General features: G+C 41.0%; 1 protein-coding gene across 1 annotated transcript in view; it reads left to right on the top strand.

Annotated features, from left to right (window-relative positions):
• LOC133128833 (MAM domain-containing glycosylphosphatidylinositol anchor protein 2-like) overlaps positions 1-15,243 on the top strand; it is a 205,275-nt gene that overhangs the window by 28,432 nt on the left and 161,600 nt on the right. Inside the window, exon 2 of the mRNA XM_061242640.1 lies at positions 12,880-13,019. Coding sequence (XP_061098624.1) covers positions 12,880-13,019 — 140 coding nt within the window. The remainder of the gene's footprint in view (positions 1-12,879; positions 13,020-15,243) is intronic.

Below are 15,243 nucleotides of genomic sequence, written 5' to 3'. Positions count from 1 at the left end.
TACCGAGGCTAGCAGATGGCTGTACTCTGCAAATGAAGAACTAGATCAACACCTGCGGGTATGTTCCATAACACAGGTGATGTTCTCATCAAATTGAACTCTTCAAAGGATATGTTTTAAAAATATATAGTAATTATAATCTTATGTACATTGGAGTAAAATGCAAAACCGTTGCTTTTCAGAAATGCCACTGTTATAAAACAGTTCATGCGGGCACAGATTTGTATTTCATATATGTTTTTGTGTAATCTAAAGTTTCAGAAGACAGAATATCTTGATAAAAGATGTTGTAGAATGGAACAAAGACTTAACGTTTTTAAAGATTTAAAGTTACGACAGCTGGAATATTGTAATGGTGATTTTTTTATACTGTATGATTCAACATGAATGAGGGCAATCCAATCAATTTAATGACCAACTCCTTCACTACGACAAATGCAACAAACACAAATTAAAAAGACCATTTTCTTATTTTGTCATTGCTAGATTGCTAATACTGTGGTAAAACTAGGCCTGTCCTTCATTGGTCGTCTTAATACGGGCTAGTCAGACATGCCCGAAGAGAGTTCAGAGCTCCAATCAGCTAAATCCAGTCTCAGGGCCACTCATGGCGTTTTGCTCCATCGTTAATTGCATGTAGCCAAGCGTAAAGAGATGTTAATTGATGTCCATTGAGAATGAATAATTTACAGTGGTTTGGCACACTGAAAGGCCATGAAAGAAATACTGATGCACTGTGTTGGAAGGCTTGTACTAACTTGTAATTGACTCGGACTCAAGCAGCAATTTTCAAAACTTCCCAGGGAAAATATTTGCGGTGAAAAGTCTGGGTGTTCAGGTGACAACCCGTCTACATTTGGTAGAAAATTTAAAGTTTCCTTGCTGACTGGCTTTTTTGCTTGATGGGTTAGATTGACTCCAGTCCCCAATGTCTGATGGGCAGGGGAGGTGGGTACATGAGGGACACACACCTGACAAGCGCAGATCTGTGTCCCCCACTTTTCACAAGCCATGGATATTTTTCTGACATAGTCCTCCTGTTACTTGATAACATCCTGGAGAAAACGTGATCACAGCTTCTTGACTCCCAAATGAAAACAAAGAATTCTATATCCAAGCCATTATTGGCAAGTATAGGCTAGGTCGAACCTCGGATTCAGGAGGAGCAATGTGGCTTCCGTCCTGGCCGTGGAACAGTGGACCAGCTCTTTACCTTGGCAGGGTTGCTGGCGGGGTCATGGGAGTTTGCCCATCCAGTCCACATGTGCTTTGTGGACTTGGAGAAGGCTTTCGACCGTGTCCCCCGGGGAACCCTGTGGGGTGTACTGCGGGAGTATGGGGTACCGGGGCCGTTGTTACGAGCCATCAGGTCCCTGTATAACCAAAGTGAGAGCTGTGTCCGCATTCTCGGCACAAAGTCAAGCACGTTTCCGGTGGGTGTTGGACTCCGCCAAGGTTGCCCCTTGTCACCGGTCCTGTTTGTGGTATTCATGGACAGGATCTCAAGGCGCAGCCGAGGTCAGGAGAGTGTCCGGTTTGGTGACCTCAGAATCGCATCTCTGCTTTTTGCGGATGATGTGGTTCTGCTGGCTTCATCGGACCGTGACCTTCAGCACGCACTGGAGCGGTTTGCAGCCGAGTGTGAAGCGGCCGGGATGAGAGTCAGCACCTCCAAGTCCGAGGCCATGGTTCTCTGCCGGAAAACGGTGGATTGCTCCCTCCGGGTTGGGAACGAGTCTTTGCCCCAAGTGAAGGAGTTCAAGTATCTCGGGGTCTTGTTCACGAGTGAGGGTAGAAGGGAGCGTGAGATCGACAGGCGGATCGGTGCAGCGTCAGCAGTAATGCGGGCGTTGCACCGGACCGTTGTGGTGAAGAAGGAGCTGAGCCGGAAGGCGAAGCTCTCGATTTACTGGTCGATCTACGTCCCAACCCTCACCTATGGTCACGAGCTTTGGGTAGTGACCGAAAGAACGAGATCGCGTATACAAGCGGCCGAAATGAGCTTCCTCCGTAGGGTGGCCGGGCTCAGCCTTAGAGATAGGGTGAGGAGCTCGGACATCCGGAGGGAGCTCGGAGTAGAGCCGCTGCTCCTTCGCGTCGAAAGGAGCCAATTGAGGTGGTTCGGGCATCTGATCAGGATGCCTCCCGGGCGCCTCCCTTTGGAGGTTTTCCGGGCTCGTCCAACTGGGCGGAGACCCCGAGGGAGACCCAGAGCCCGCTGGAGAGATTATATATCTCTCCTGGCCAGGGAACGCCTCGGGATCCCCCAGGAGGAGCTAGAATGCGTTGCTGGGGAGAGGGACGCCTGGAATACCCGGCTTTGCCTACTGCCCCCGCGACCCGACTCCGGATAAGCGGGTGACGATGGATGGATGGATGGATAGGCTAGGCGTATTGTCGTGAGCCACGGACCCCTTGCCGAGCTCAGACCTCACGTTCCCACGAGCAGTACCTCACAATGAGGTGTCTCGGGGACGAACTCAAGTACTCCGAACGTCCTGGAGCCCTGGTAAGTTCTACTGAACTTCCAGCCCAGTCTCGAAGTGAAGGGTGTGATGCAAATCTGGTAATCGATGTCCTGTATTCAATGTATTCCTCTAAAGAATCTTTATCACATATGATTATAGTAAGATATACTTTATTATAATCAATCAAAAGAATAGAGTTGTACAGATTACAGTGTACATATCATCTTTTGCAGTTTGCTAATCACATGCAAGTTACATATACCCCTCTTAGCTCTTTCTAAATTACCTTTCCACCACGATGTTTAAAAATCAAGGTACACCCTTCCTATATCCATCCTCCTCTACCTTATCTTATGGCTCCCCCTTCACGGAGATAAAAGCTACTGAACTTCCATTAATACAATGGGTACGAACACCCCTAAAGTCTACTACTTATTTATATCGTATATAGTATCTTTCTAAAAAATAAAAGACAAAAATAAAAGGAAACTTATAATGTATTACTTCTATGTATTACTTTTCCTACTTCTACAAGTAATATAGATTATAATTACCCTAAATGCCCTAAATATAGCCATCTCGTTTTCTGCGGGATTTGATCCCTCCTCCTTGCTGTTGATGAGCTCTTTGAACAGCTGCATTGGTTTGGGAATCTGGGGCAGGATCAGGACCCAGACTTTCGAAAGACGTGACTTTGCACTTCGTACTTCTCCTGCCTGTTGTCTGGGATGTGCACTGGTATTTCTTCGAACACGTCGGGGGTTTTGCAGTGCAGCCGCAGCATATGCCTCTCCTCACTGACACTGAGGTTAGGGGGGGAGGCTTCAGGTTCTTGCGTGGGTCCAGCAGGAAGGTGTTCTGTAGCGTGGAGGAACCCCGCGTCCCGTCTGTTGGCCTCCAGGTGCAGTTCACGGCTCCAAGCATGTTGTAAAAGCCCTTTAACTCTTTCACCAGCTTTTCTGTATGATGAGGGATGCGCGTGAACACCTCTTCGACATCAGTCCTGCTGTCACAACTCTTGGGCTGAGTCCGCACCGCGTACGTCACTCCTCTCTCCATATCCATATCCTGGAGTGGCGCGCAGAGGGAGCGCGCCACTCCAGCTTGACTACAGCTGTCTTGTGTTGCTCTCTCTTCACCAGCTCGCAGATATCTTCTGAAGCCAAATTCTGGGATCCTGCTCTAAGGTCTAAAAGCTTATTCCTTATATATCTTTTTTGCATACAAAAGTGTACCTTTTTTGATAAGAAATGCCCCCATTATGTCAAGCGGGAAGACATTTATCTTTTATATAACCTGTTTTTTAATGATCATATTAATTATTTCTGTTTTTCCAATTGTCATTTTCTCATACCTCAAAAGAACTGTCCCCAATATTTTATTTCATGGGCCCCTCTGGTTTGGGAATTTCCCCCATCTTAATATATGAGTGGAAAAACACTAGCCCTTATGTTGTTTTTAATGAACCTATTCATCACTGGTGTCTGTGTCAGTTTCATAATCTCTCCTTGACTTCCTCCAAACTTTGATCTCATGCAAGCCAGACGTTAAAGCCTGCCACCATCTCAACACCCTCTTCAGGTGCCCCTTTTTGTGGCGCCTTAAGGGATCTACAAAGGACATCCAGCCAATAGCTGAGTGTAAATCATCCGCCATTAATCATAAATTTTCTTTCGGTATTGACATCCCTTCCGTTTTCCTTATTTTTGTTTTTCTTTAGCCAGGCATTGTGCCCCTCCCCTGTAGGGTTGGGGTATTCTCAGTCAGAACTTTAACCTTGCTCCTTAAAACCCTAAATCTAAGTCTCCCGACTTCAGACTCCTCTACTGACAAGTATGGCTGCTCATTCTCTGAACCACATATTTTTCTTCTTACGGGCGTTCTTACTACCACCTCGATGGCGTGTGCGAGGGGTTAACAATGCATTCCTTTCTAACCCATCCCCCGTCAATCTCTCATCAGGGGGGCCTAGGGCCGGGTCCTCGACAGTATAATATACCATCAATTCACCAAATTCATCCACTTCAGGGTCATTTCTTTCTATAGCCTCCAAACATGTAAAACGTGCAGAAAATGAAGATATTGCAAACACTGTTCATGACATGATCTGTGGTAGCCCACTTTCTTTCAAAGCAGTATTATATTATTTTCTGATAATGTGCAAAGATTGCTGGGATAAATGCCTGTCTATGTTGTTGTCCAATGTCAAGTTTTTTTTCTTTTTGATGATGCTGAATGATGGCAATTCTAACTTTTTTTTTTACAATACATTCATGTACTTGTCAAACTGTCTGTTACACAACTGCAATTCAGGTGAATTTGTACTCATTCCGAAATACTTCAGAAAACCAATCCTATCCAAGCTTGGAAGCCTTTTGAGTATACAGCAAGCTAGAAGTGAGTATGAATCTGCCTCTGACTTACCTATCGATAGACATCAGGAACTAACTTGGTGCTGAATGCACATATGTGCACCCAGGTTACTGAAACTGTACACCTGCCTTTGGCTTCACGGGCAAGGCACACAGTTAACCAGCCAATCTATTTAAAGTGAAGCTTTAAAATCCATGTTTTCAGTAACCTTTAATGTATAGAAGTATTCTGCTAGCCTGTGATATCTAACAAACAGTAGAAGCCCTAGCCTTTGGTTAGAGAAGAGGTGATGTGGACTGATCCACAAATCATATGAAATGCTTAAACGCTGTCTTTTCTTTAATGCTTAAATGTTAGCTTTGATATATCATTTGAAAAGGGCCAAAGATTCACATTTCTGTTCCCTTTAAGCAGCCTAACACGCACATAGGTGTAGGTGCTCAAAACGATTAACCATAAACTTTGATATACTGGGCACAGTAGGGTTTACAAAGGAAAAAGAAGCACTATCAATGTCACAGTTGATCAATTTCTTCAATGGCAGTACTAGCAATTCAGAAGTAGTTACTTTTTCATGCACTTCTCTCAGGAATCTTTCTCACAACAGGAACTTTTGGCTTGGTCTGATCCAGGAGAGAATATCTGGAGAGATAAAGTCAGTGTCCACAAATATATTTTTATTTCCTCTACTTTTTACATTTCTCCTGGTTCAGGTTTCCCAAATGTATGCATGTAGAACTGCAGTACAGTCAGATTACTGTCACTGAACATATCGACTTAAATTTGCATAGGCGTTTTATCTTTTTCTTCATAAGCCCAGCTCAGGGATGACCAAAATCTATGGAAGAAAATAGTGCTACCCAGCTACACAGTCTGACTTCAGATGAGATGTACAGGTGCAAGAAACTAGTTTTCTCTTCAAACATGGGCAATTCCAAGAAAGTGTCATGCTATGCCATTTCCATGTAGCTATTGAGCAGTTTGTAGGAATGCAGATATTTCATTCTTTTTAACAATTTGCTTAGCTAGTTGGTATAATTTGCGTATGGTTTTTGTCTTGGTGTGCAAGTCAAAGGGTTAATGTCCTTCAGCTCTGGAAGAAAGTGTTTTATCTCAGCGCTTTTAGGCATGACATGAAAAAACATTACTTAGATTGCACCCATTATGTGTTCTTGTGGTACCCAGCAACTGTGTCAGGATATCTAAATAGAACAGTGTGTCTTGTGCTTCCTAGAGGTTTACAAGTCAACAACAAAACAAAATGAGAAAAACAAGACGCTCACACATTGACTTCAGTCAAAATCGTTTTCTTACAAACAAAATCCTGTGTTCAGATTTACCATCCAGAGGAAAAATGAAAAGTAAACTCACTAAAATTTGCAGCCGGACAGAGCATCGTTGGACCCTTTGAATGTGTTTCCAAGGCTTTAATGAGGCTGCAAGACTGTTTCATTGCTCTTTCATTGACTCTGGAAACTTCTGATGGAACAGCGTGAGTTTCAGTATGTAATAAAAGGGATATAAAGCGGACAACAAACAAACTCATCAGGGGAGAGCGACGGGGGGGTGGGGGCAGAGGTTGCGAGTGGGTTTTATTTTTTCCATGGTTCTATTATTCCCTACAGAGAAACAGCATAAAATAAGAGTCGCAACAGCAGGAGGGAGTAAAAAAGGATTGAAACACTTTTGCTATTGCCGACAGATGTTCCATGATTGAACATTAAATTTTCGCCAATGAACACATTTTTGACCAGTATTTTGACCAGTTCAGAAAACAGCTTCTGTGATTTACAAAAAGAGAACTGGAGCATTGGACGGAAAGCAGCAAGTCAAAATACACATTTCCTGAATGGCCTACTGCTTTGGACCAAAGACTTTATTACTAGAAGATGTCATTAGCTGTTCCCTATAGCTGGGAGGTCAGATGCAGTTGCTATTATGGTCATAATGAATGTTGGGTAGTCACATATGGTCACTGAGAAACAGGCCCTGTCGTTCTGAAAGCCTGTGGTAAATGTCATCACACCAGTTTGTTCTGCTTCATAAACTCGGGAGCTATGAAGTCCTTTTTATTACTGGAGATTTGCTGGACTTTTGCCCTTTTTAAAGCCATGCTACACTTTCATTCACAAATGGGTGGAAAACATTGAACATTCAACTATGTTCAAGTGTAATTTATTTCATAAATAAAAATAATGGTCAAATATTCATACCCCTAATTTCAGTACTTTGTGCACCAGGGGCTTCAGAATAATTTCAGAAGTGCAGGGGGCAAATATCCTGAACCAAACAACCCCCAACCCCCCACCCATAAGCTAGCTATTATAACTCATGATAACAGTAAACAATATAGCATTAAAAAAAACCTTACAGTAAGCAATCTGCAATTAGCAACATTCTCAGCGCAGTCACATAGTTCAGTCGTTATTTCAGTGATAGGCACATCGCAAAATAAAAGATATAAGATATATTCAGTCACTCTTGCTGCCCGTGCTGTGCACCCTCCCTTTGCAAAGATGGAGGGGGGAAATTGGGATCTTTTGCCGCTTCTCCATCTTTTAAGATCCTTCAGATCCTTTGGTGTGTACTTGTGGGCTGCTCTCCTCAATTAAAACCACATATTTTTGCAACCATGAGTTTCTAAGCTGTTATGTGCTTTAAAAAAACAAATTGCTCACAAGTTACTACATTGAAATGCCAGCCACCACTCAAGTTAAGTTGAAACTACAATAGAGCAACTTGTTAGCAACTTACCTTTATAAAGCACAAAGCAGCTTCCAAATTCACGGTTGCGATATTAATGGATGTAATTTCATTCGTAGAACAAAAAGTGAAACTGTCTTAAGCATACGCTTACCACAGATTTTATATTTGGCAGGAATGGAAACCCCTATGGGAAATCTGCTAAGAGAACCCATGGCTCAGAAATGCTATCTCTCTTCCGAGTTTTAGGACTGCAAACTGTGGCTCGCTCTTGCTCCTGCCTGGTGCATTTGAGCCTGCAAGTAGGAGCAGATGGGCAGGGATTTTACACTTTTGTGATAATTTCAGTTGTTTCCGATACACCAGGCGAGCTGCATCAAAAGTATTTGGATCTAAAACAAATATTTGAACCCAGGTCTGGACCAAACCAAATGTCATCAAATGTTCATCATCATATTTCACCATGAGTATGACATTGTTTTCAAAGGCCAGAAAGTTCCAATTTGGTGTCATCTGACCATAACACAAACTCCAATCAATATCCCAGAGCTGGTTAGCAAACTCCAAATTCCTTTTTTTGTTGACTGCCCTGAATAAAGGCTTTTCTGGAAACCCTTCCAAAAATGTTGGCATGAAGGTGGCATCTGACCTAGATTTGGAGACTGTACTCAAGATGCAACCCAAGTTTTATTGATCTTGAAGTGTGGCCCTCAAATTCTTCCTCTGAAACCATCTGCCTCGCAACTTGTTGGGGCAAGATGCACTTCTGCCTACTTAGCAGCCTATTCAGCAGGTTTATTGCTGTTCCAATTGTTTTAAACTTAAATGGCATCTCTAGGTTTGTATTTATTTGTTTGGTAAGGTGTTTCATGAGGTAACATCTCCTGAGTTTAGAAGATCAAAAAAAGTTTTTTGCTTTTCGCCATGGATGGAAGGAAAATGGATGCCACATAGATGTCACCAGTGGTGGCAGCTAGTTAGGATGGGCCCCAGTGCAAGATGTGCCCTTCTACACGCACATGCACGCAAATGCTTATAACCTATGCAGGCACACACACACACACACACACACACACACACACACACACACAGCACCATTAGACATATTTTACAGACAATACTTGGCTCATGAGTAACTTGGGACTCAAAAGTACCGTTTGCGATACTTTAGAACATTTGTATGAATCAAGTCAAAATCAAGTCATGGACCAACATGGATGGTCATAGAGTCAAATCAACAAGTCAACAAATCTACTAAAGGGTAGTTAGGATGTTTACATAACTAAAGCTTAGGCCTATAGGCTACTCATTTATCAGTATCAGTGGAAAAACACAACACAATACATTCACTGTTCACTGTGTTCTTATGCCCAATTCACTGAATGGATTTTTTTACAATAAAATCTGAATTAATGTATGAAAATCAGCTAATTTCTTTGCAATTTCTTTATCTTTCAACTTGTCATTACTATTTAAAAAGTTAACAGTATATTTCTGTGTAGGTACTTGGATCAAACTTGCCAATCAAAGGTCCACACACCTATTTGCTTGCTTGCTCTTTGTTAAGTGATACAATTTATACTTTCTATATCATAAGGTTTTTAAAAACAGCCCCCTGACTTAACATTGGTGTAAAATGTCAGCAGAAAACCAGTCTGGCAATTGAACAAACAAATGTAATTCACGGTAACTGCTGGGAGAATTAGCAGCTTCCTTGGCTAATTTAAATGCAATGCGAGTGAAGTAGGCTATATTTATGTACTTTGACTAATGTTAATCAATCATTGCAAGATGTAAGAATGAAGTTAGCTCACATTTACATTTTGAGCAAAGCTGGGATCTAGACATCTAGGGGGTGGAAATATAGATTGAGAGACATTTTGACATATAGATGGACTAGTTTAACCCCAATACAGCTCATGGTTTACCTGGATATAAAGACCTGTAAAAAAACTGACATACTGATATAAGACATGGGCCCTCCTAAACCACCGGCTCCGGTGCCGCTACACCTGCTGCACCGCCTATATGACCGCCAATGGATGTCATGTGTGTTGCTTCATTTTTGTTCCTGAGTGAAACAAGAAGCCATGAGAAAAGGAAGCCAAGAGAATGGTAAAATGCTGTTATCTTATTTTGAGATGACCTTACAAATGTATCTTGTTAATGCACAATTTTGTTTTGGAGCTCATTACTTCTTTGCACATCTTTATTAAAGGTATGAATAATTTAGTATGTCCTTAATTATTCAAATGCAGTTTGGCAAGTTCATCAAAATTGACTCACTGACTATCTTTTACATTCCAAAGTTAAAGATAGATGTTCATTGAATCCAGACCATTGTCTTTTGCTTTTGGGCCTGGGAAATGTTATGCTCTTCTGTACACTGTAAAACGTTTTTTGAATTGCTTTCACCCAATGTTCACACAATTTCAAGGTCTTGGTTTTAAGGGGCAAGGCTGCAACTAGTGATTTCCCTCGCCTGCCTGCGTTACAGCTAATAATGTGTTAATTTGAGATCGATTAGAGGGGTCTGCACGGCTGTGAGCCTTGGCCCCCAGCCGGATCTCCTCTTTATGGTCTTTCTACCCATGTTTCCTGAACTGATGTTCAGTGGCTCTAGCCAGTCAAAATGATTATCCTCCCCCTGCAGATAGCTGATTAGAGGGGATTAGGGTTGGAAACCTCACCGTAACAGGACATTATTGCTGATTGGGGCCTCCCAGTACAAGGCCGGGTAAGAGGAAGGCAAGCACGTAGCAGCCGGATTAGATTGAACCTTTTCAGTATCCACTGTCCCAGGTTTTTTAGAAATTTAAATGCAATCATGGCTGTACATGCAGTGTTGAGTCTTGTGGCTAAGAGTAATCAGCAGACATTTTAACAGGGCAATTTGGTGGTTTATTCGGAGATTAAACTGTGCAATCTACACCCTGTTTCCCTGTTGCACACTCTTTATTTAAATAATTGAAGTTTGTACTTCATGTGTGATTAGGGTGTGGTTAATAACAGTTACCTATCAGCGTCATCAGAGTCTGGATATCGTATTTTCAGGTTGTCCTACAAGCGATACTAAAGCTCTTTGCATTTGAATGGATCTCTTTGGGAACTGGGGGGTGGGACTAGCTTCAGCTGTAAATTATGCTGATGCAGGAACACATTTGTTGGCTAAATGGCTTGACGTCATCAAGGGTCCAAGGTATCAAATGAGCCTCAAACCACTGTGTTGCTGCCAGATATGCAGTAGATATGAACATAATTGTATCTCCTGACAAATTTTCCTTTTGAACTGAATGGAAAAAATATTCAGGAGAAACATGAATTTTTGTAATAATGATAATGATAATAATAAACCACAGCTCAAAATGTCCCATTTTATTGTCATATTCATTGTATATCAATAACATCACATGTGGGTTGTTGCCCATGGGCTTTATTGGCATGAAATATTGTAAATAGTTGTATGTTAAATGTTGTTTTACAATCCTGTTGTACAGTAGTTAAGTACAGTTAAGTCTTAGTTACAGTTAACCCCAGCGTTCCTTCCTTTGTGTGTTTGTATGGAAAAGAGTTATCAAGGGTTGTGGGGGCCCTACACAAATACTGGAGTACCGCAAGGTTCCATTCTTGGGCCTTTGTTATTTACTATCTATGTAAATGATTTATGTGTAAACATTATTGATGCAAAGATACATGCACCCACTCTAGAACAGGCATTTTACAAGCTACAGAAGGCTTTTAATGTTGTTCTCTAAGAAAATCTAACTAAGCTTAAACTGGTTCTGAATGCAAATAAAACTAAATTGATGGTCTTTTCTCAATCCAAAATTCATCCCTCTACTCTGCCTCAAATAATCACATTACAAAATAAGCAAATAGAGGTGGTGTTGTCCTACAAGTACTTGGGATTTTACTTAGATTAAGTCATGTCTTTTAAGCTTCACATTAAACAGCTCCCTAAAAAGCTTAAACTTAGGCTAGTTTTTATTTTAGAAACAAAGCCTGTTTTTCATTTCAAGCTAGAAAAAAAGTTGTGTCAGCTACATTTTTACCTTTGCTGGATTATGGTGATACTTTGTATATGAATGCCCCAGTGTCTTACCTGCATACACTGGATGCACTTTACCATGCTGCTTTAAGATTTGTCACCAACACAAGATCCCTCACTCACCAATGTACACTGTATAAGTTAGCAGGATGGACATCTTTGACTGTAAGGCGACAGAATCATTGGCTCATTTTTGTGTATAAAGCCATTTTAGGGCAACTGCCAACCTACCTAATCACTTTACTCACCCAACAAAGAAATGGACGTTATAGATTAAGATCACAGAACTGTGTTTTGTATAATATTCCCAACTCAAGGACAAAGTTTGGTAAGCATGCTTTTAGCGATGCTTCCCCAACCTCTTGGAACTCTTTGCAAAGTGACCTAAAACTTATTGAAATTGATGTTTTAAAAAATTTGAGATATGTTTAATCACTTGTTTTTTTTTTCAACTATTTTATGCATTTTCACTGCTTTTATCTGTGAGTTTGTGCATTGATGTTGTGTTTTATGTATTATTTTGTGTAACTATATGTATGCTGCCTTGTTGACCAGGGCTCACTTGAAAAAGAGATGTTAATCTCAATGTGACTTCCCTGGTTAAATATATATATTTTTAAATCTTGCCTTTTATCTATCACACAGCTATTACCTAAACAGGACAACATTGGATGTGTCCTGTTCATACTGTATATTACTTGCCAGTTTGTTTGCAATAAATTGTCTTTTCCCTTTGCTGCTTGTATATGTTTGCAATTACAGGATTGTTCAAAAGGTATTTATTGATGGGAAAGGGCATGTTTGATTGGATGGGACTTTGCCTTTGTGGATAAAGACTCTATTAGACTGTGCCTGTCAATGTTTCCTAGTGTACCAGCTCTGACATATCTTCAGTATGATCACTGCCTCAGACTATGACACCTAAATGTCAGTTCATTGTTTGCTGTAATTACAGTTTTTCTGTGACTTCAGTATTTAAATAATTACAGTATAGATGGTACTGCAGTGATGGCAGTAACTTTAGTAACTTCAGTAATGGCTGTAGAGATGTATAATGCAGTCCAGACAGAATTCTGATACTAATGGTTGTTTTTTTCATTGCTTAAAAAAAAGTGAATGGGGAAGAGGTGTCTGTGTGTGAGCGCGCATGTGTGTCTGTGTCTGTCTATCTGTGTCTGTCTGTCTGTTATGTACTTCTCATTTGGTACAGAAACATTCCTCAATTTTACTGTGATATTGCCTCCTGGAAGGACTTTTGAACTGACCCTGGGTCTCCTCTCTCAACAGCGCCTCCGACTGTCCGCATCGTGCACTCAGGCCACGCTTGCAATGTGGAGGAGGAGCGCTACACCGAGCGGGTCTATACTATCCGGGAGGCAGAGACTCTGGAGCTCTCCTGCCTGGTCACAGGCCACCCACGGCCCCAGGTAAGGTCACCGATGAAAGTCTGCTGCCGGCCCTGAGGCTCTAACGGTGCCGGGCAAGCACTTAACCGTGTAACTCCGCTCCATGGGGCATTGAACTTGTAGTCATCCAGCCTAGCTTGCTGTAGAATTCTTGCCACTAGTCGGTTTTCATCAGCATCCTGCAGATTGATATGGCCCACTGTTTGCTCTTCATTCAGCAAGGTTTAGCATTATAGCCTAAATAGATTTTCTAATGCAGTGAGTTCACTGGTTTCTGTCTGTGCCTTGGCCTGGTTGGCTCTGGACATCATGTCTGGTGAGAGCCATGTACTAAATGAAGATAATGTTTTGGGCACAAATACCGTGGTGTCCAAGTAACTTTTTCACAATGCTGTGAAAAAATGCCCCGTTTCTAATTTGCTCCGATTAGGCTCTGTGTGAAGGGAGGGTCCTCCCACTCTACCTGTTGGCTTTGTGATGGCACCAACATTGGCACAGAGCCACAGTCTGATTTCTCTGGATGATATTGCCAGGCATTTGAACCCCAGGTTATGCAGTATATGACACATTTATGTCTTGACTGCAGATGCTTGAAAAAGAAGGCAGCTATAACATGAGCTAGATTTAAGACAGAAATAAACTTTAAATCTAGTGCCAAATGTTAACTTTATAACTGTAGCCTAGCCTTTTGCATTCGCTGTCACACAATCAATACTAAAAACTGATGAATTTATGCAAGTTGTTCAATAAAATTAATTTAGCTAGACTGCTAACATCTTGGTCATTGATTTCATAAATTGATGAATTTATTTATAATTGATATGTCATGCCCTTATGATCAATATACTACCTGTCAGTGCATACATTCCACAGAAGGTCATTAATAGTATATATTGATTTCACTTTAAAAGGCAAAAAGAAGACATTTCAATGCCCAAGATATTTGTCTCAAGTTTGCTGCACTTGAAGCAGCATAGACTACTGCAGATTATCTAACCAAGATTACCCAAGCAAATATAGTTTATAGGGCATTCAGGAATTATATTTGTGGAAATTACCAGGAAATCATAGGATATATAGCAAGTTAAAAATGAGTTGCGTGCCCCCAACAAAAGAAGCCACATTATTTCAGAACTAAATAAGGTTCCCTTGTTTCTGCATTTCCATGCATATGGACTTTTGCATACCTCAAATTCAGAAGAATATTCAGGCTTAATTTAATATACCACTTCCACCACATTCTTCTCTAGCTGATCTACATATCTGTAATATATTGTGGAATATGGCCATACCACATACAATGATATATAAAAATACCAGTGTTGTTTTTTCAGTACCAACCAAACTGCTAGGGCACTATTTTTTGTGTGTGTAATTAATACATTTTCCTTTAAACCACATTTCTTCTTCCAACAATAGCGACATAATTCACAAAGCAAATGCAATGATGTGGGTTCACATTCCTATCAGTATTACAAGACGGCATTTCTATATTAAATGTTGCAACCGTTAAAGTGGTTTTCTTTTTGTAAATGGTGATAGCGTGGCAACTAGTGGATAATACTGTAGAAGGGATAAAAACTGTTTAAAAAAGGCAGGAAAAGCTTCACATCTGTCACATTTCTATTATTGTTTGGTGTAGCGCATATTGTAGGCTACACACAAAAAAAGAAAATAAATACATTTTCCTATTCCATTTGCACTTTTTTCAGCAATATTCTGCAATTATGCTGTTGTCCCACATTTGGGCTGTCCCCCTATTGACACCAGCGCTACAGCCTAGGGGTCCCTTAAAGCAACATTGGCCTAATTATCTACAGTGTCATATTAATTTTAGATATAATAACAAGCTTATTATTGTAATAACATGCGCCTAATACAGAGAAGTGTAGTTGATCCAATCTCATAATCCAGATGCTAAATGCAATCTCACCCTGTGGTAACATAAGGATGGTACTTTATACCAAGTGTGCACACGGCCTGGCCGCTGATCATTAATATATTTATAGTATACCACATACCCAGATGTTTTACAAGGATGGTATGATGGTGCGAAAAGCTGGATACCACCCAGCCCGAGATTAATAAATAAGTTAACATTTCTGTTTGGCTTTTCTTGAAGATTAAGGTTGCAGTGAACTCAGTTGAGCGTAAGCTTCAGCAATCTTAAAATTTCAAAGTAGGCACAGCATGCAGGGTGAATGTACTGTATGTGCCTTGTTTGTCTTCCTATGAAAGACTCAAC

This window comes from Conger conger, chromosome 5 (assembly GCF_963514075.1).
Source record: "Conger conger chromosome 5, fConCon1.1, whole genome shotgun sequence".
NCBI lineage: Eukaryota > Metazoa > Chordata > Actinopteri > Anguilliformes > Congridae > Conger > Conger conger.
The sequence above is the reverse complement of the archived record's forward strand: the minus strand, read 5'-3'. Positions and strand labels throughout refer to the sequence as shown.